We start from the raw sequence: 23,062 nt of genomic DNA on the forward strand, positions 1-23,062 counted from the left end.
ATTTATGTACATATTCTTTATCCCCTTATACTTGTGTCTGTAAGGTAGTAGTTTTGGAATGGTTAGCTAGATTACTTGTTGGTTATTACTGCACTGACGGAACTAGAAGCACAAGCATTTCGCTACACTCGCACTAACATCTACTAACCATGTGTATGTGACAAATACAATTTGATTTGATTTAGTACTGTAAAGTACAAACCGTTTGGCAGATACTAGTGGTCTGCATTGCAGTTCACTCAAGTGGATCAGTTTAAAACTGCAATGCCAACGCAGTACCATTTGAAGAGGGATTGCTAAATTTAGTTAATTTGACCTAGTTGACAAAAACAATTATCCAATCATTTTATTCATGATTTTAATATAAACAGTTCATTGTACAATCATTTACACACAGTAAGATTTTATTTTCATATCATTCCAAAATGTTCTGTACATGTCACTGCTTCTCCTTGAAAATATAGAAAAAATAAATTGTCAGGCATTATTTAGTCATGGCACATTTTGATCCTGCACATGTGTAATTGTGTGTGGAAGTGACAAGAGCATTAATATGATATTTATATATGTGATATACACAAATATAATGGCACATTCCGATCCAGTGTTGGGATGTAGCCATCTTTGTGGTTGTACATGGGTGTGATACACATACACGTCACCTGTATATGTATGTGTGTGACAAATGTCGCTCTGGATAAGAGCGTCTGCTAAATGACTTAAATGTAAATGTAAATGTAGCTATACATTATCAATGACGAATACATCAGTAAATCTTCTAAAAAATAACATGACAGAGGTTCATGAAGAGGTATCCTGCCAGCCTACACACACAGCATTTTGTGGCCATCTATGTGCACAGAAGAAGGAGCAGCAATCAGATATAAACAAACACAACCCATGGCAAGACTTTAACCAAGGACGATACAGACACCTAAAACTCCACCTCGGGGCTAGAGACCTTAACATGTAGCGAGCTGTGTCAAAACGAAGCAGACCACTGGCAAGACAGCATGACTAGGATCCCTTTACCCCCTAAACCCTCAATAGCACCACAACCACACCCACCACTACTATACTGAACCCCCCCACCTGACCCTCATCCATTTGTCAAACAATTACACTTCATTAAATTTGACGTGACATTGAACAAAAACTTTCAGCAAGGGCAAATATAATATATAAATCATTACATCGACGCCTATGTAGACGAGCCGAGTCAGTTGTAAAAGTGGCGTCTCTGTTTAAGCCATACCAGCCATAGCCTTACACACGTACACATTTCATTACACTACTAAACAGACATTGTACATAATACACAGCGACGGTGTTTTTCTTCATACTGCCCCATAGCCATGTTAAATGGTTAAGAACCACCTACACATTAGATTGGGATATCACCATAGTTTCTGATACACTTTATAGCTTATTTATTTATTTAGGATTTCATGTTGTGTTGTCCTCCACGAACGTGCAGTGGTCTTTTCCAGTTTTTCACATCGAAAAACAAAATGTCATCTAAATCTAGATGACTTTTCTGTAGGCTGTTGGTCAGAAAGAAACACCCCCCCCCCATAACATAGCAATGTGTGATATTTTGAGATCAAAATAAATAAATAAAACATGCTAACGTGGGGGCAGTGGTAAAAACGCATGTTGTTCACAAGCACGGGAACATGCATCTACACCGGAATGGAACAATGATCAAATGAACGTTTTAGGCCACATGTCATATGATACACAGGTAGCCCATCCAGCCAGCGTTGTGCTGCTCCATAGTACATCTACAGTACAGTACTTTTATCTGCTCTGCATACTGGGGTAGTGTCATGACTAAAAACATCTAACTTTGGTATTTCATTTAGAAAAAGTTATATACATTGACAACAATGTTCAATTCAATAATCTACAAGGGTAGTAAAAGATTAGACAGAAAAGTAATTGTATTTGCCCTCCTTTTTTTGCCCCCCACCCCCCAAAAGGAATAGAAATAAACATCTCTAAATGTAATACTTTCTTTTTAAAACAATAAAATACATACAATGCTTTGTTCTCAACCTGCGCTGCAGCACTAGCATGCTCTGTCAAACTCCATTTTCAGGTTATCAGAGTGAGTAAGCATTTCACTGTTAGTCTACTCCTGCTGTTTACTAAACATGTGACAAATAACATTTGATTCGAGTTTCAAACTAAACCTAAACTTCCCTAAGTCAAGTGATACAATTTTTCACCGATATCTGCCACTATTTTAAATGGGAGTTCTATTCTCCCCATGTCATGCAATCAATAGTTGCTAATTATACATGATCCCATGTGCTTTGGGTGTTGGACTATCATCAACAAAGAGATGGCCAAAATACAAAATTATATTACATTAAAAACTAAATCAGCTGGGGATGGTTGGGTTCATGCAGAATTCAAGCAAGAGCTTTGCCCCAGTAGAGACAAGAAGTTCAACATTTTGGTGAAACCATGAATATCGTCCACATACAGCAATTATCCCAATACAGTTATATCATGAATCATCCAGCCAAGCAAAGGGGATGTGTTGCATCCCTCTCACTGCAGCGATGAGTACAGAACACAACTATCTCCTGTCTTAGAATGCATAATACGTTAATACTCCAGTATTATCCTGCTGGGACGTTGGGAGATGAGATGAGACCGTCCAGTCCGGACCAGAGCAGATTAGTCCAGTCCATGGCACTGAGGGTCTGGCTGGCTGTGTCGTCAGGAGGAGGGCAGTCTGTCTGAGCAAGGCACTATGGGACAGAGCCCTGGCTACACACTCGAGTCCTGATGCTGCACTTCCCCCATCCAGCCAGCTGGGGGCAGTGAACACCACATATCACAATGATAACAGGCATACAATCAGATCATTAACTTTAAAGGCTGAACATTTGATTTGCAAGAGGGTGGTTGTTTGTTGACAACTTCTAAGCTACATCTCCCCTAAAATATGATTTGCTAGGATGCCAAGAGCACTTGCACTTCAGTCAGAAACAGGTTGGAAGCTCCTTCCATCACCCAACCCCCGATACACGTGCCTCCCTGGGAAGTGAAAATCTAGTCCTTTGACCAGCGGAGGCATGCAGTGTCCAGACAGACCCATTCCATGGCATTGATATAACAATAAGGTCATTTCTTGATATTCACAGTAGAAAAAAAATACATACAACATTTAAGGGAAAACAACAGAACAGAGAAATAAAAACACGTCTGGAGGATACATTAAACGGCCTTGAGACTAAATGCTGTCCGTATTTGACTGAGAAGAACAGGGACTCTGGGAGATATATATATATACACACACTAGACACACTCCTGTGTTCCAATGGCATGCTGTCTTAGCTAATCCAAGTTTATCATTTTAAAAGGCTAATTGATCATTAGAAATCCCTTTCGCAATTATGTAGCACAGCTGAAATCTGTTGTGCTCATTAAAGAAGCAATAAAACTGGCCTTCTTTCGACTAGTTGTCCTCTTGCTCAGGGCCTCCCACTCCTCTTTCTATTCTGGTTAGAGTCCGTTTGTGCTGTTCTGTGAAGGGATTAGTACACAGCTTTGTACGAGATCTTCAGTTTCTTGGCAATTTCTAGCATGGAATAGCCTTCATTTCTCAGAACAAGAATAGACTGACTAGTTTCAGAAGAAAGTTCTTTGTTTCTGGCCATTTTGAGCCTGTAATCGAACACACCTATGGCCTATTTCAGACTAGTTGAGTATCTGGAGCATCATTATTTAATGATGCTCCAGATACTCAACTAGTCTAAAATAGGCCAGTTTTATTGCTTCCTTAAACAGAACATCAGTTTTCAGCTGTGCTAACATAATTGCAAAAAGGGTTTTCTAATGATCAATTAATTAGCCTTTTATAATGATGAACTTGGATTAGCTAACGAAACGTGCCATTGGAACACAGGAGTGATGGTTGCTGATAATGGGCCTACGTAGATATTCCATTTCAAACAAAATAGTCAATTTCCAGCGACAATAGTAATTTACAACTAACGTCTACACTGTATTTATGATCCATTTGATGTTATCTTAATGAACAAAAAAAAAAAGTGTTTTTCTTTCAAAAACAAGGACATTTCAAAGTGACCCCAAACATTTGAACGGTAGTGTATATACCCACACAAACCAACACTGAGGAGTTCATCTATGGTGAGTCAATGGTGAAAAGCATGACCAAGGCTGAGCTACTGCAGACTATGGATATGTGATCAAGAAATATGCAATCATGATTTGGACTACTCTGTCTTGATGCAGAATTTCTATAAAAAAAAGCTAAAATCAAGTCTTCCCTAGAACAATAAATGCACAAAAGCAAAGCAGTCTGGTTCGCTCACAAAGCAACTATCAGCTAGCGGGTATGTAACAACAGCTATTACATTAACCGTTGTTACAGGGTATGTAAAAATTCTGTTCATTTCAAAAAGAAACCTGACGCTTGGCTGAAAACTGATGTTCTGGCTAGCTAACAGTAGTAGCTAGCCAGTAGAGCTAACAGTAGTAGCTAGCCAGTAGAGCTAACAGTAGTAGCTAGCCAGTAGAGCTAACAGTAGTAGCTAGCCAGTTTGCCCCATTGACTTATTATGGGCTTGCAATCTATTGTAAGTAGGCAGGTTAAACAGCAGGTATTTATGAAGGTATCAAGAAAAAACATATTGTAGTCTGGCAACATATGACATGTGAATATGCATTTCATTCCGAGGTTGATGTGTATTTTCTCTCTCTTCAGCTTAACTAATGCCCTCCATTGATGTAAAAAAAAATGTTACATCATTGTTTACGTGGTTGCGTCATATTTCTTTGTATACTTTCTGTTGAAGTGTGCATCGATGCATGCTTCAAACATATTTACAAACGGAGTACGCATTCGAGATTATGTATACTTTGATTTGGACTCATAATCCGACCCTCTCGTGGTCCAATTTGCGTACTCGGAGCATGTTAGTACGCATGTTGAGAAACACACAGGGTCTTATCTTTTTAATCTCTTTAAAGGGGCTGTCCCTGTCCTCTGATTTGAACTACAGGGATACCAACAGACTGACAGACAAAGAAAGATGCTGTAGTCTCAAACTGATTCCTCCAAACACCCACTGAGGTAGACTGTGGCCAAATACATAGAAACTACAACTACCAACTCCTTTTCACATTTATAGCTCTACCCTTAACTAGTTTTTTTTTTTTTACCTGACTTTCAATATTTAAAAAACGGACAAAAAGCGAACAGTGTTTTTTTATATATACAATAATACAATAAATAAAATATTAAATATCTGTAATTTTTCAAAGATGATGGTGATCTTCTGAATTGAAAATTGCATACACGTGTATACACCGCCATAAAGAGACAATGGTCATATGTAGAGATCCACCACTTATCTCTCGTTATGGGCATGTACTGTATGCACAGTTGTGAGGGAGGTTTCCCACTTTTTTTCCAGACAATATATTCTTTAGTATTTACAAAGTAAAAATGTATGAGAGTGTAACTGATTGAGGAAAAAAACTAACATTTTGGGGGGCATTCGAGTAAGTGGAGTAGATCAAGAATCAGCGAGAACCAGAAAGGTGTTTTAACATTGCTTAAACTTTGAACACCATAGCACTAAATCAACTTGCCATTCAACCCTTACAACAACTGACCAAAAACTAGCCACATACCTCTCTCACAAGCCGATGTTCCCCGTAGAAACAGAGAGATATAAGTTATTTAGCAACTGTCATATCTATCTCTAAGTACTACTTGAGATTTACGGTATGGATTTAGCTCCCATCTACGAGTCGTATTTCTCTCACTCTGTCTAACATGTATAAATACACACACACACACACACACACACACACACACACACACACACACACACACACGCATTAACATGAGTATGTGCCAACAAACAAACAGTAACCAGCCTGTGCAATGTACATCCATCTCTCTGGTCTGTGGTTGGTTGAAAAGGCACTGGGTGGAGGCTGATGCGGTTCCACCATCGCCGATACAGACAGACATACAGACATGGAGGGGTAAACAGTGATAACTGGGCGAAGATGAATGGGCAGGTTAGGGTTAATAACACCAGGCCTATAACTGTAAGCTCTTAACAGCCACACAGGCTCAAACTGCTGGTCAGATTGACTTACCCTTAGCTCCTGTCTGTGCTTTTCTGTCCCTTATCAATGCTTCTGACAATAGACAATGAGTATCACTGCCTTTGGCTAGAGGGAGGGATAGTGGGACAAATAGAGACGTGTGTGTGTGTGTGTGTGTGTGTGTGTGTGTGTGTGTGTGTGTGAACTACTAATGATTGGGCTATTTGTGCTTCTCAATGGGAATGCCATGTAGACACTTTTCAATCAATCTTTATGTAGTTAACACCAATTTGTGATTTGTGCCACATAGAATAAGTGTGTGTGTACTTTAAAAACAAATCAGGACTTTGTCTTGTGCTGGGAAGAAGCTGACAGGAATGTTTGAATGTCTGTATGGAACTTAATAATATGAATGTAAATGGACAGAGGTTTATACTTTCACAACCCATCTTTAGATACTGGAGTGATGGGTTACAATCCAAATTGTGGGGAGGGGTACACCACAACCCAAATGGGAGGGTGTGGGATTGAAAGAAACCCAAATTAAAAGCAGGGGGAAATAAGTTCAATATCTTTTTCTTTCGGGTGGAAGGGAGAAGGGGTTGTGAATAACGGGCACACAGCAAGTCCGAACACGGTCTCCACTGCCAATAGTAGAATGTTAGCCCAGCCCTGGGGGTAAAGCAGCACTTGTTGTACAGCTACAGCGTGTCCTGACTCATACCATACCACCACCTGTACACCACCTCTCTCCGTTAGTACACACCGACACACACACACACCTTCATCTAACGGCTCCCTCCCTCTCTTTCGCTGCTGCCCGCTGTGGACTCTGAATGCAATAGGAACTTTCCAAAATGTTCAAAATCAAAAGCATTCAACCACAGTAACATGGAAAATTCCACCAGCAGCCTGATTCTGACCTCCTTCCTGTGTCAGCGAACATTACAGCCAATGAGGCTATCGTTATATGGGGAGAGGGCGTAGGGTGGTGGTAGGGTCAAAACAAAACCAGTTGTCTGAGGACATGGGGGTTGTGCTGGAGTAGAGCTGATGCTCGTTACTCATATGAAGCACGGCATTATATTTCTCTCAAAGCCCTGATGGTATGTGGTCCTGCAATACATCCACCTATATGGGCTTCCGACTCCAGTGGAGGAGATAGATAGGTAGATGGGTCTCGTATGACCCAACTATAACCCTATAAAATCCCACTACCAACAGCACAAGCCAAGAGCGCACAAGCCAAGTACAATCATCAGGCCAAGACAAACTGTCTGTCCAAGCAAGCAGACATCACATTTCTAGCCCCACCGATAACATCAATCAATCAAACAGATCGCTAATGATCAACCAAACAGACACATTTTAACACAACATGGACATCTACACCATGGCTCCATCAGACCAAGGCACCATTCATTCCCATTTCAGTTTTTGGTTCTTGTCATTTTAGCATAGTGGCCCACCCAAACGCTTCTACTGACAGGACGAACAACATTTGAAAGATGCCATGATTTTTCTAAAATAGTGGGCTGCCCTTTGTCGCTGAGGAGAACAGGGTTCTCCTGAGGGTTTGAAAGAGAAGTAAAACCACGTGTGGAGGTCTAAGACAACAGAGCACTGGTGGCCGATTAGTGTGATATCTGGGGTTAGAGAGAGAGAAAAGACAGACAAAAAAAAAACATTTTTACCAGAAAAGCCTCAGATGAAAACATTACAAATAAGAAATATGTACAAAAACATCTATATTGTATATATTCTATATAAAATATTGATATAAATACCAAATATTCCATATATACTATATATATTATATATTCTATATCCACAAAAATATATGAAAGCAGCAGCTATTGGTCAGTCTGAGGAACTATTTTGCCCAACTTTTAACTGTTTAAATATCCTTCAGCCATAATGTGAGGACTCAGAAATAAAACTGAAAAAGTGAGACAAAAAAAAATGCTAATAAATTAGAACTATTCACCAAACACCAAAATAATATCCGTAAAGTTTGGAATTCTGCACAAAAAAATTAAATAAAAAGTTTCTCTACGAATAGACATTTGTTCTAGAGAGTTTATGCCATCCCATGGTTCAAACCTGTCTAATTCCAAAGGAAATTCAAAGGAAATTAATACAAGTATTGATGGACACTTCTCTTTGTTAACAGGCCACAAATAAAAAGGCCACTATCTGAAAAGGTTTTCAAGAGAATGGAAGAGAGATGGGGCAGCCTGGAAAGAGCGAGAAGTGTTCAGTTTTTTTTTTCTTTTTCCATCAACCAGTCCTGGAAACATGGCAATAGTGAACAAAAAAACAAAGATAGTAGAAAGTTGTAGTAGATGATTCTGGATAAATGCAAAAATGTCTTTCAACATATACCAAAATGTTTGCATCGTGTGTCCCACCATGCTTGGCAGCTGTGAGGAAGAAAATACATGTCCTGAGATCAGTTTTTTTAAGGGCTTCTGCAAGAGTTAAACCATTTAAATAGTTTGAACGGAGGAAGAAAACCTTAGGAAATGTTAGGAAGGGCTGGATCTCGGCAATGATAGGATTCGTCCGTTTTTCTTGCCATCGTTCATGTGTGCGTAGGGCACGTGTTCCTCATAGTTTCCCCGTACGTTCTGGCTGGATCCATTGTCTCTGGACACACTGTCGCTGTCCTCTCTCTGGGAGTAGGACGATGGGTCCAGTGGGATGCTCTCCATGTTCTCCAGGTCCAAGTCAAACTCCTCTGTCTCGGGGAGCTTGTTCTCCTCGCTGTAGAAGAAGGAGACCTCCTGGAAGCTGGGGTGAACATCCTCCTTCAACATCTCGATGATCTCCTGGAAGGTTGGACGCATCTTGGGGTTGTACTGCCAGCACATCGACATCAGGTTGTGGCTGAGGGAGGAGAAGAGGGAGAAAGATGAATGAATGAGAAAAATACATCTATGAGCTCTATCCACAAGCCGCTCACCTCTGTTGGTCCCCCATTGAAGCAAAACTAGCCCAAGTAATACTGTAGGCATGTAGTATTGGTAACTCAAACACTTAACCAAATCAAAATATATACCTCATGTACTTTGTATGGCTGGTATGGCACATCAAAGTAAAATACTACAGATCCCACAATGCACTAAAAGTCTACAGTGTTTGAGACACGTACATCCTCTCTACGCAGTTCTCTGGTTTGTCTAGGTATCCTCCGTCCATGACGAACTTGAGGACCTGTTCGTTGGACAGGCCTTGGTAAGGCTGCTCTGCTAGGGTGCTGACCTCCCACAATACCACACCAAATGACCTGGAGATAGACAAGTACAACACATTATTATCTCAAGCCAAAAACAATAAAAGGATGTGAATAATGAAATAAAGGACTAGTGACTTCAAATTAAAATCTGGACATCAAAGCCAGTTCCACTGCTTTTTTCATTATTCACCTCTAATAAGGGACTGATTTAGACCTGGGACACCAGCTGGGTGCAATTAATTATCAGGCAGAACAGAAAACCATCAGTAGTCTGGACCCACGTAGGCTGCAGGGTAAGATTGAAATACCCCTAGATTAGTGTCACTGAATAAAAAGTGGTTATAGAGTTACTGTAGACATGAAGGGGGTAAGAAGGAGGAGTGGAAAAACATGCTCTCAGAAAAAGAAGAAGAGGTTAAAGAGATTGAATAGAGGGGAATAATAAAAGAACGAGCAGAAAATCCCATCAGACATCCGTGGCAGCCAGGTGTGTCCTACTGTACTCACCAGCAGTCTGAATGTGCGGTGAACACTCCGTCCTTCAGAGATTCAGGAGCCATCCACCTGACAGGAAGCAGACCCTTCCCTCCCTTACGGTAGTAATCCGTCTCATATATGTCTCTGGTCATGCCAAAGTCTAAGGGGAGGAGAGGAACAGTGAAAACACAACCTACAGTAAAATAGCATCATCACATCATAACTCTAACCCTTCCTGTAGTAGTCTGTCTCATAGATGTCTCTGGTCATACCAAAGTCATGGAGATACATCCACCACAGACACACGAGACAGTCGTCATACATCAACCACAGACACACGAGACAGTCGTCATACATCAACCACAGACACACGAGACAGTCGTCATACATCAACCACAGACACACGAGACGGTCGTCATACATCAACCACAGACACACGAGACAGTCGTCATACATCAACCACAGACACACGAGACGGTCGTCATACATCAACCACAGACACACGAGACGGTCGTCATACATCAACCACAGACACACGAGACAGTCGTCATACATCAACCACAGACACACGAGACGGTCGTCATACATCAACCACAGACACACGAGACAGTCGTCATACATCAACCACAGACACACGAGACGGTCGTCATACATCAACCACAGACACACGAGACAGTCGTCATACATCAACCACAGACACACGAGACGGTCGTCATACATCAACCACAGACACACATCAACCACAGAGACAGTCGTCATACATCAACCACAGACACACGAGACGGTCGTCATACATCAACCACAGACACACGAGATCAACCACAGACACACGAGACAGTCGTCATACATCAACCACAGACACACGAGACGGTCGTCATACATCAACCACAGACACACGAGACAGTTGTCATACATCAACCACAGACACACGAGACAGTTGTCATACATCGAGCCACATGACTCTTGAATTATGAAAGGCTCACACAGTTCTGATTTACTTGTTGAAACTGAGTGTGATCGTGTACTCTGTTATTCTACTGTACTCCACCTCCGATCTTGACGGTGTTGTCCTCAGCCACCATGCAGTTCCTGGCGGCCAGATCTCTGTGGACAAACTTTTTGGCGTTGAGGTAGGCCATGCCGTCTGCTATCTCCCCCGCCATCTGAATCATCTCCTTCAGTGTGGGAGGGGGCTTCCCTGTGGGGTTATTCTCAGAGTCTGGTCGGAGGCAGCGCAGGAAGCTCTTCAGATCCCCGTGGGTCATCAGCTCCATCACCACCAGAGTGGGCTGGCCTTTAGACACCACCCCCAGAAGACGCACCTATAGACAGAGAGAGTCAGGACCATTGAGATATTATATATTTCTCTATAAAAAAAACTGTACTCAATATAAACGGATTCCAATGCATGACACGTACAGCCATGAAACTCCATCTGCTCAAAAAGCTCAATCTACAGTACAGAGGATCCACTGTGTCAACCTTCTTACCAGAGAATACATTCTCGGTCATCATACCCAGATAATAGATAGTGGTTAGTAACGAAACTGAATGAATAAGCTCCTAACCACGTGGTGGCAGCTAAAGGCCTTCATGACCGACGCTTCGTTGAGGAACTCTATCCTCTCTCTCAGACTGGCCGACTCGTTGACCGTCTTCACTGCCACACGCGTGTCCGGCTCGCCCTTCACAATGTCCTTGGCGATGCCCTCGTAGACCATGCCAAATGAGCCCTGACCCAGCTCCTTCAAGATGTTGATCTTCTCCCTCGCCACCTCCCAGTCATCAGGCACGTACACTACACAATACAAATGGAGAAAGTTATCCTTTTTAGTACACTTTAACATGTACACTACCTCACAGGAAAACAAACTTGCAAAACCAGTTTGAGGTGTGGGTTTGGTTGTCCTTACTGTCATTGGCGCTCAGGTACTCTGGGTTGGACGAGGCGATCAGAGGTCCAGTGGGTCCCTCAGTTTGTCTGGAACACACAGTCACACAGATTAGTCAAAGGTATCCTTGCATATTTAATTTGTCTATTTGTCTTGCCAGGCTGTCATTGTAAAGAATATATTTTTTAAATAAATAAAACAATTATACCAAACATCTAATCGATCAAGTCTTACTTCTTCTTGAAGATCATGAAGACTCCACCTCCTACGAATAGCAGCAGGATGAAGCAGATAACTGAGCCAATGATAAACTTCAGTGAAGTGGTGTCCTCTGCAACAAACACAGCAGCCATTGGTCACTAATTTACATTTTTGTCAATTAGCATACACTCTTATCCAGCGGAATTTACAGGAGCAATTAGGGTTATGTGCCCTGCTACCCTAGTCGACTCGGGGATTTGAACCAGCGACCTTTCAGTTATTGGCCCAACACTCTTAACGTCTAAGCTATCTGCTGACCCCGTCACTCTCATAGCAAAATGAACTGCTCACATTTGTTTTCCAGAAAGTGTAAACAAGTCCAGTTCCCATTGGAGCAGGCAGGCAGGACTTACTGTCGGGCATGAAGAAGAAGGTGGGTTCGGTCCAGGAGCCGTTTCCTGCCAGCGATGTGGCACGTATCCTCACGGTGTAGTTCCCAGGATGCACCACTCTCAGCCTGCAGCCGCCGATCTGGGCGTAGGCCTTCCTGGACACGCAGTGATGCAGCTCCTGGAACACATTATTACAAGGTTATAGAGTGGTTATAACATGGCTACGTCACAGTTATAGCACTAAGTCGCACAAGGCTTTGTATAAACAGTGTGACTGGAGACCAGGGTTTATAATATACAGTGGGGAGAACAAGTATTTGATCCACCGCCGATTTTGCAGGTTTTCCTACTTACAAAGCATGTAGAGGTCTGTAATTTTTATCATAGGTACACTTCAACTGTGAGAGACGGAATCTAAAACAAAAATCCAGAAAATCACATTGTATGATTTTTAAGTAATTAATTTGCATTTTATTGCATGACATAAGTATTTGATCACCTACCAACCAGTAAGAATTCCGGCCCTCACAGACCTGTTAGTTTTTCTTTAAGAAGCCCTCCTGTTCTCCACTCATTACCTGTATTAACTGCACCTGTTTGAACTCGTTACCTGTATAAAAGACACATGTCCACACACTCAATCAAACAGACTCCAACCTCTCCACAATGGCCAAGACCAGAGAGCTGTGTAACGACATCAGGGATAAAATTGTAGACCTGCACAAGGCTGGGATGAGCTAAAGGACAATAGGCAAGCAGCTTGGTGAGAAGGCAACAACTGTTGGCGCAATTATTAGAAAATGGAAGAAGTTCAAGATGACGTTAAATCACCCTCGGTCTGGGGCTCCATGCAAGATCTCACCTCGTTGGGCATCAATGATCATGAGGAAGGTGAGGGATCAGCCCAGAACTACACGGCAGGACCTGGTCAATGACCTGAAGTGAGCTGGGACCACAGTCTCAAAAAAAAACAGTAACACACTACGCCGCCATGGATTAAATTCCTGCAGCGCACGCAAGGTCCCCCTGCTCAAGCCAGCGCATGTCCAGGCCCGTCTGAAGTTTGCCAATGACCATCTGGATGATCCAGAGGAGGAATGGGAGAATGTCATGTGGTCTGATGAGACAAAAATAGAGCTTTTTGGTCTAAACTCCACTCGCCGTGTTTGGAGGATGAAGAAGGATGAGTACAACCCCAAGAACACCATCCCAACCGTGAACCATGGAGGTGGAAACATCATTCTTTGGGGATGCTTTTCTGCAAAGGGGACAGGAGGACTGCACCGTATTGAGGGGAGGATGGATGGGGCCATGTATTTTTATTTGACCTTTATTTAACCAGGCAAGTCAGGGGCAGAACGACCTTGTCAGCTCGGGGATTTGAACTTGCAACCTTCCAGTTACTAGTCCAACGCTCTAACCACTAGGCTACCCTGCCGCCCCAATGTATCTCGAGATCTTGGCCAACAACCTCCTTTCCTCAGTAAGAGCATTGGAGATGGGTCGTGGCTGGGTATTCCAGCATGACAGCGACCCGAAACACACAGCCAGGGCAACTAATGAGTGGCTCCGTAAGAAGCATCTCAAGGTCCTGGAGTGGCCTAGCCAGTCTCCAGACCTGAACCCAATAGAAAATCATTGGAAGGAGCTGAAAGTCCATATTGCCCAGCGACAGCCCCGAAACCTGAAGGATCTGGAGAAGGTCTGTATGGAGGAGTGGGTCAAAATCCCCGCTGCAGCGTGTGCAAACCTGGTCAAGAACTACAGGAAACGTATGGTCTCTGTAATTGCAAACGAAGGTTTCTGTACCAAATATTAAGTTCTGCTTTTCTGATGTATCAAATACTTATGTCATGCAATAAAATGCTAATTAATGACTTAATCATACAATGTGTTTTTCTGGATTTTTGTTTTAGATTCTGTCTCTCACAGTTGAAGTGGACCGAAGATAAAACATTACAGACTTTGTAAGTAGAAAAACCTGCAAAATCGGCAGTGTATCAAATACTTGTTCTCCCCACTGTCGATGTGCCTTTCCCCGAGGCTTCTCCTCAACAACAAAGTAGGGTTTCTGTGAATCAAACAGCTTTGAACCTAGTATACTAGCACTCAAACATTTTATTTACATAAAACAAAATCAGCAAATCTTGTTATCTTTCACACTTAAATATTTGAAATAGCTTCCTTTAAACCCCTTACACTCTTGGACATTGGCATATATGGATAGGGCCACATTTAAATGTTTCTAACAGAAGAACTATAAAAAGCATTCGCATGATCATGGTAGCAGTTGAAATAATCAGACCAAAGGTGAGGACACAACAGTTCCAAACATTACACTGTTGATTTGATTTGCATTTTACATTTACTGTACTTTTCACAGCATTTGTCGTTAAGGACATCTGAAAATATTCTGGATACATTTAGTTCCATACTAAGAATATTCATTTACATTTTGGAATAGGTGTAAAATAAGAACAATTATTAAAAAGGGATTGAGTGAGAGGTCTAACTGGTGTCTCCAAGTGGCCACAAACCTCTCAAACTGTGCACAGTTCCTAAGTAACTTTGTTTTTGTACGGACGACAGCCCTGCGTCCCTACCATCACACTATTATTGTTGTTGTTTAGGTATCCATGTTTTTATAAAGCACAGACAATGGTTGAAAAAGGATGAGCAAAGATCAAACTCAGACTGTAGCTACCATGTATACACGTAATAAACTAATCAAACATATTGAAATTCTGCAGAATCAAGTAAGAAAATATAAAAAAAACAAGAAAAAGCAGGGGGAAATCGATTGATAGAAGCACAATTAAGTAATTTCATCCTAGTATTCATACTAACCTCAAGGTCTCCCAACCTCTTGTAGTTGACCTCGTACAGGATGATCATGCCATTGGGGGCTTTGGGGTCCAGCCACTTGATGTGGACAGACTCTGGGTGCTCCGACACCATCTCATGGGTCACCTGGCCCACAATGTCATCAGCTTTCTCTGCAGGGAGAGGAGCAGAATACAGGAAGAACGATCAGCAAGGGCAATATGAAAGAAGAGTGTCTGTACTGTGTAGTGTACAAATATGCATAATGTTACTTGCAGAGAAGCTGTAGTTCATGAACATGCAGTTAACCCACTGTTCCTAGGCCGTCATTGAAAATAAGAATTAGTTCTTAACTGACTTGCCTGGTTAAATAAAGGTAAAAAAAATAAAATAAAGAAAATAATTAAAAAAATATGTGTGTCTGACTCCGTGTACAGCCTTACTTTCGGGCATGGTGCGGGCGCTGACGTAGGTAGCCATGCTGCAGCGTTGGGGGTCTGTGGGGTGGTTGCAGGCATGGATCTCTATCTGGTAGCTGGTAAAGTGACGCAGGTTGGAGATGACGGTCGACTCCTTGGCATACACCACCAACGTCACCTTAGAGCCCTCCACCCCCTCGCCATCTGGGCTGGGCGTGGTGGACGCGTTGGGCAGGGTGGGGGGAGTGGTCAGGAAGTGCGGAAGGGTGGCGTTGGCCACGCCCACTGAGCGCCGCCGACGAGACGGTCTGATGGAGAAAGGGGGAGGAGAGCGACAGGAGGAGAGTAGAGGAGAGGAGAGGGAGATGAGAAGCCAGGTGAGATGAGGCGTAATTATGCTAAAAAGAGCTAAGATGAAAGTTGTCAGCGGAAGTCATTATGAACAAACTTTCACAATAACCGACAACCTGGTTGTCCTATACTGGAACTTACCTACCTACCGTATAGATCTCTGCTGAAAATCAATGTTAGTTACTCCATCCCAGAAACCCATTGTATCTACCCAACACAGCCCACAACTCCAAAATACCAGGTGTTTGACCAATTACATTAATTGTCCTCCTATTCTCCATTAAGTGAAGATAACGATGTTGTGAGTTAGAGTCCATGGTAAGTAGTCCTGTTCTCTGGCCACAGTGCCCATTAACTCAGCTATGCTGCTTGACCTTTAACAACAAAAAAAATCTCCTCTATACTCATCAACACTAGATGGCGCGTAGGAGGCTTCAGCGAGCCTGGCATTACAGACATTACATCCAGACATTACTGGGTTTGTTTACATCTGAGGTGAGTGCAGACTGAGAAGCACTGAGAACAGCACAGGGAGAGGCTGATGGCTTGTTACATTGTGTTCCTGCTGCTACAGAGAGTAGCAAGAGGGAAGATCCAACCTCCCTCTGGGTCAAAAATCTTTTCTCCTAATGGTTGAGGTTCAAATTGAGGGATGGTAATCTGACCTTGGATCAGATCCCGTGGTAGACTAAGGCAACTTCTTCCTCAGAAGGCAGGTTGACATCTGCATGGAGGGGCACTATCTATATATCTGTCTATCAATCAATTTATCTGTCTAACAGTGAGTCTTCAGAATGCTGGCAGCCTGGCTGGGCCCACAGTGATGTCACAGGCCTGCCTGCGTCTGATTACAGGCTCTCTTTGACAGAGTGCTTGCTGCCTGGTGATGCACAGACAGACAGCACAACTGAACTTACTCAAACATCTCAGCTATGTCACTACACTATCAGAGAAATACAGACAGTCAGTAGAACAATAGACAGAAATCCACTCACTGGAGTCAACCAAAATGGCAGCAAAAAAACAGAACTAGCCAGGTCTGGACTGGGTCACGGTGGGTTCCAGACAGTCCATTCATTTACGTGGTCCTCTGAAGCTCAGTTGGTAGAGCATGTATCTTGCAACATCAGGATTGTGGGTTAGAGTCCCGGGACTACCCAATGTAAAAATGTATGCACGCATGACTATAAGTATTTTTAGATAAAGCATGTGCTAAATGGCATATATTATTCCCTCTACTTTTCTCTCTCTCTCTGCCAGTCTTAGCAGCAACAGTAAGGTTTAGAGGGGATGAGCGGAAAGAGGAGCTAACGAGGCATGATGATGACACCAGCCATACTGGCTGACCCCAGGTGGAAGTCTGAGTGACTGTTTCAGCCCAATACCTTCATAAGAAAAGATTGGGAAAGCCATGAAGGTGTGGTGCCATTTACAAGGCATGGTTAGCTGTGTTTTATGTTGTTGAGTGTCTATGTTGGCCTGTCATTGCGTGACAGATTTATTTTCAATACCCATACCGATTATTGGAGGACCAAAAAATGCCGATACCAATTAATCGGACGATTTTTATATACATTTGTAAGTGACAATTACAACAATACTGAATGAAAATGAACCTTTTTATTTTAACTTCATATAATACAAATAAAATCTATTTAGTCTCAAATAAATAATGATACATGTCCAATTTGGTTTAAATAATGCAAAAACACAGTGTTGGAGAAGAAAGTAAAAGTGCAATATGTGCCATGTAAAAAAAAAGCTAACGTTTAAGTTCCTTGCTCAGAACATTGGAAAGCTGGTGGTTCAATATTCACAGTTCTTCAATATTCACGGTTAAGAAGTTTTAAGTTGTAGTTATAGGAATTATGACGCGTCGTCTATTTCTCTCTAAACCATTTGCACTTCGAATACCTTTGACTATTCGATGTTCTTATAGGTACTTTAGTATTGCCAGCCTAATCAAGGGAGTTGATGGGCTTGAAGTCAAACGGTGCCGTGTGTCAAGCATTGCTAAAAGCTGCTCGCAAACACAGTAAAGTGCTGTTTGAATTAATTATAATAAACACAGAAATACGAGCCGTTGGTCGTTAATATGGTCAAATCCGGAAACTATCATTTTGAAAACAAAAAGTTTATTTTTTCAGTGAAATACGTAACCATTCTGTATTTTTTCGAACGGGTGGCAACCCCAAGTCTAAATATTGCTGTTACATTGCACAACCTTCAATGTTATGTCGTAATTATGTAAAAGTCTGGAAAATTAAACACGGTCTTTGTTAGGAAGAAACAGGTCGTGACGAGCCAGGCGGCCCAAACTGTTGCAAATACCCTGACTCTGCTTGCCTTGAACGCAAGAGAAGTGACACAATTTCCTTGTTAATATTGCTTGCTAACATGCATTTATTTGAACTAAATATGCAGGTTTTTAAAAAATCAATACACATAAGTATATTTTAATAAAGGCATAGAACATTTTTAAGAAAGGCATAGTTCATGGTTAGGTACATTTTTGCAACGAATGTGCTTTTTTCACGAATGCGCTTTTGTTAAACCCTCAACCGTTTGGCGAAGTTGAATCAGGTTGTGATTCAATGATAAATTAACAGGCACCGCATTGACTAAATGCAACGGAGGACAAGCTAGTTAACCTAGTAATATCATCAACCATGTATAGTTAAACTAGTGATTAAGTGAAGATTGATTGTTTTTTTATAAGATAAGTTTAATGCTAGCTAGCAACTTACTTGGCTCATTGCAGCCACAAGGTCCTTTTGACACTGCGTTCACATAACAGGTGGTCAAGCCTGTTTCCTCACGGATTGCAATGTTTTCTGCCAAAATCAGTGTCCAAAAAGGCAGATTACCAATTGTTATGAAAACTTGAAATCGGCCATGCCAATTAATCGATTGACCTCTAGACTGAACTCCTTGTTTACTAGGCTGTCACTGTTGTCATGTCTTTGGCTATGCCGGATTAAGTGATATGACATGCTATTCTATAAAATCTGCTAAATGGCATATATAAAATCCTTTCTCTGTAATTAATATTTCCGGATTGGCTCAATCATGTAAATGTAATTAACTAGAAAGTCGGGGAACCACAAAATAATATTTATAGAGCAGTCATCTTCCAAATAAACTCTAGTAATATTTTACATCAATAGCAGTCAATATTAATCGTCACCTTAATTCAGTCTCATCAAAGTTGTAAATTCTTGGTTATCTTCACGAACCCTGGCTAACAAGTTGAATCAGCAATACAAAATTGGGTTTGATTATTTATTTACTAAATACTTAACTAATCACACAGAATTACATATACACAGAATGAATCATACCTTGATTACAAATTACTTCATAAAGGAAAACGTCCCTAGCGTACGGAACAGATATGACAGCTGGTTACTCAAAAGAAAAGGGGGCTGGGTTTGAGTGAAGGAGCGGGATGACTTGAGGAACAAAGGGAGAAGCCATGCTATCGTAAATACAGTATTTTATTCATTCTAAATTACCGGCTATTTGGAAAAGGAAAATGCAATAAATATTTACTCCGAGCTGCGCTTCGGTAGGTTGGTGGTAGATGGAAGGCCGTGTTGCCCAACCAAGTCCTTTGAAGAATGTCTCTGGTGGTAAATTGGATACGTTGTAGTGTCGGCGTTGGTTGGTAGATGGGATACTCTGTCGTTTTTAGCGTTTTTAGCTGCTGTTGCTAACTCAACGGCTAGGAGGTATCACTTCTGTAGTGAATAAGAGTTCAACGTTCATACCATTCGCAACCAAAGCTAACGCTGAGGTTGGCTTCGTTTTGTAGTTATTATCTTAACCCTTCTGACATCGGATCGTCATCCTAATGTACCCGGAACAGCAAGTTATTTGCCCTTTTAACGTAAAGGCTGCAGGCCTCACGTACTTGGAACAGGAGGTTACATTTTATATAGTGGAGGGAGAAGGGTGTGTTTTCATAGTTTTATAACACATGTCCTTCACAGGGGCGGGCCACTGATTGAGCAGAGCCCTAACCTTGTGAAAACCCCAAACTCTCATTTGGAAGCTAAAATTACATTTAATCTTTTCACCAATAATTTTATATTCAAACATTTAAATTGTACAACAATTCCATGTGAATCTGATAACTACAATGTATAGACTTTCCACTGTAGAGTTTATGTCATCCTATCATTGATGAGCATGTCTCAGATGACAACCGAACTGACATCATATTCATTAAGTACCAACGTACTTAAGTAACATTCATTAAGTACCAACGCATATGCTCAACTGGTTCAACTGGATTACCCAAAAATATGGTTAATTTCCCCCCACCTTCTGATGTTCCCAGAATCTCTATGTTAACCAAGGGTTTTTCAAATGTCACATCAGTAGGGTAGAGAGAGGAAAAAGGCGGGGAGAGGTATTTATGACTGTCATAAACCTACCCCCAGGCCAGCTCATGACACTGTTGTGTCTGAATTCCATGTTCACTAGGATGCCATTGTTGTGTTTCTAAACTCCTTGTGCATTAGGCTGGCACTGTTGTGTTTCTAAACTCCTTGTGCATTAGGCTGTCACTGTTGTGTTTCTAAACTCCTTGCGCACTAGGCTGGCACTGTTGTGTTTCTAAACTCCTTGTGCATTAGGCTGTCACTGTTGTGTTTCTAAACTCCTTGTGCATTAGGCTGTCACTGTTGTGTTTCTAAACTCCTTGCTCACTAGGCTGGCACTGTTGTGTCTGAACTCCTTGTTCAAAAGGCTGTCACTCACACACACACACCACACAAAAGGTCGGGGCTAGCCGGATAGCACGCTAGTACACACACACTGACTGTATAATCCGGGGACAAACAAAGGGAGAGCAGGGCCCCTGCCTGTGAGGCTGTGCTGTAAGGAGCACAGTGTTCCTGTAACCATGTGAATAACAGCTACAGGGACACTCTATGAACTGGGAGCTAAATCAGAACTGCCAAGGCCGGACAACGTCGTTTGAAACGGCGGCAATGCGGAAGAGACTGACTCAGATACTGGATTTGCATGGTGATTTCCCATGCCTCGCCTCAGCAACTATTATACAAATGCCTTCCTATGGTTGAAATGTGAGGTTGTGTGTATGTCACTGTGTGTGTGTGTGTGTGTGTGTGTGTGTGTGTGTGTGTGTGTGTGTGTGTGTGTGTGTGTGTGTGTGTGTGTGTGTGTGTGTGTGTGTGTGTGTGTGTGTGTGTGTGTGTGTGTGTGTGTGTGTGTGTGCGTCAGCCCAGGGGCCTCATGTCAGTCAACGGTGCATTTGAAAGCCAGCTCTGCTTGCTATTCCACCTGCCAAAGAGACTTTGGTGCCGTCAAAACATTACGCTACACGGACTCTCTTCTCACATGTTCCTGGAATCGCAATAAAAGGTGAATGGAAACGCATAGGCTTTCACTAATTATCACGCTTGGGTTGAGCAGGCATTTCATTTGTCACACAGAGAGAGACACTGCCATTTTCCCAGTTTTCTGCCAAGGCTAGATAACACTGCTGGGCGTGAAATAAGTGCTTCAAATTATGCATACCACCACTGACGCAGAGCTGCTGGCTGTTGTGCTCTGATTGATTGACAAGTTGAGGGGGCCGAGGCGTTAACTAATCAAATGGGGACTAACCGTCATCCAGACTCCATCATCCACTCCCCTCATGTTCATTTAATAGACTTCTTAGGTGTGTAGGAGGTAGTCAATTACTTTCAGGGTTCCCTGAGTTCTGGGGTAATATCTGAGGTATATAGCTAACTGTTGTTTCTTACGCCAACATCTCACTGTGATGGAACTACTGTTCTCATACCTGATCTCACACACTTTGTTGTGGAGGTAACTCGGCTATAATCATACCTGGTCTCAAATACTTAATTATGAAGGTACTTTAGTTATGCCATAATACCTGATCTCAAACACTTTGTTATGAAGGTACAGTTGAAGTCGGAAGTTTGGATACACCTTAGCCAAATACATTTGAACTCAGTTTTTCACAAATCCTAGTAAAAAATCCCTGCCTTAGGTCAGTTTAGATCACCCCTTTATTGTAAAAATGTGAAATAGTAGAGATAATGATTTATTTCAGCTTTTATTTCTTCATCACATTCCCATGGGGTCAGAAGTTTACATGCTCAAATAGTATTTGGTAAAATTACCTTTAAATTGTTTATCTTGGATCAAACGTGGATCAAACGTTTCCACAAGCTTGGGTGACTTTTGGTCCATTCCTCCTGAGAAAGCTGGTGTAACTGAGTCAGGTTTCTAGGCCTCCATGCTCGCACACACTCCTTCAGTTCTGCCCACAACATTTCTAATGGATTGAAGCCAGGGCTTTGTGATGGCCACTCCAATACCTTGACCTTGTTGTCGTTAAGCCATTTCGCCACAACTTGGGAAATATGCTTGGAGTCATTGTCCATTTGGAAGATCCATTTGCAACCACGCTTTAACTTCCTAACTGATGTCATTTTTCCAGCCAAAGAGTCACAAAAAGCAGAAATAGATAAAAATGAATCACTAACCTTTGATGTTCTTCATCAGATGACACTCATAGGACAACATGTTACACAATACATGTATGTTTAGTTCGATAATGTGCATATCTATATCGAAAAATTTCAGTTTACATTGGAGCGATACGTGCAGTAATGTTTTGATTCCAAAACATCTGGTGATTTTGCAGAAATACTCATAATAAACATTGACTAAAGATACAACCGTTATTCACAGAATTAAAGATAGACTTCTCCTTAATGCAACCGCTGTGTCAGATTTCAAAAAAACTTTACGGAAAAAGCATCATCTGAGAACGGCACTCAGAATCCAAAACAACCAGAGGAACATCCGCCATTGTGGAGTCAACAGAAGTTAGAAATTACACCATAAATATTCACTTATCTTTGACGATCTTCATCAGAAGGCACTCCCAGGAATCCCAGTTCAACAATAAATTACTGATTTGTTCCATCAAGTCCATAATTTATGTCCAAATAGCCACTTATTGTTAGCGTGTTCAGCCCAGTAATCCATCTTCATGAGGGGCAGGCACTTTGTCCAGACAAAAACCCCAAAAGTTTCGTTACAGTCCCTTAGAAACATGTCAAACGATGTATGGAATCAATCATTAGGAAGTTTTTAACATAAAACATCAATAATGTTCCA

The 23,062-nt window shown here is 41.8% G+C and overlaps 1 protein-coding gene across 1 annotated transcript in view; it reads right to left on the bottom strand.

Moving 5' to 3' along the window:
* Positions 1–331: 331 nt before the first annotated feature.
* The window catches only part of LOC118358912 (insulin receptor-like), a 111,156-nt gene continuing 88,425 nt past the window's right edge, over positions 332–23,062 (bottom strand). The window contains exons 11-20 of the mRNA XM_035736918.2: positions 15,569–15,852; positions 15,150–15,298; positions 12,324–12,480; positions 11,944–12,040; positions 11,731–11,798; positions 11,386–11,615; positions 10,866–11,139; positions 9,848–9,977; positions 9,257–9,391; positions 332–8,991 (exon numbers count right to left, since the gene is read on the bottom strand). Coding sequence (XP_035592811.1) covers positions 8,631–8,991; positions 9,257–9,391; positions 9,848–9,977; positions 10,866–11,139; positions 11,386–11,615; positions 11,731–11,798; positions 11,944–12,040; positions 12,324–12,480; positions 15,150–15,298; positions 15,569–15,852 — 1,885 coding nt within the window. The 3' untranslated portion in view covers positions 332–8,630. The remainder of the gene's footprint in view (positions 8,992–9,256; positions 9,392–9,847; positions 9,978–10,865; positions 11,140–11,385; positions 11,616–11,730; positions 11,799–11,943; positions 12,041–12,323; positions 12,481–15,149; positions 15,299–15,568; positions 15,853–23,062) is intronic.

This window comes from Oncorhynchus keta, chromosome 26 (genome assembly GCF_023373465.1).
Source record: "Oncorhynchus keta strain PuntledgeMale-10-30-2019 chromosome 26, Oket_V2, whole genome shotgun sequence".
Classification (NCBI taxonomy): Eukaryota; Metazoa; Chordata; class Actinopteri; order Salmoniformes; family Salmonidae; genus Oncorhynchus; species Oncorhynchus keta.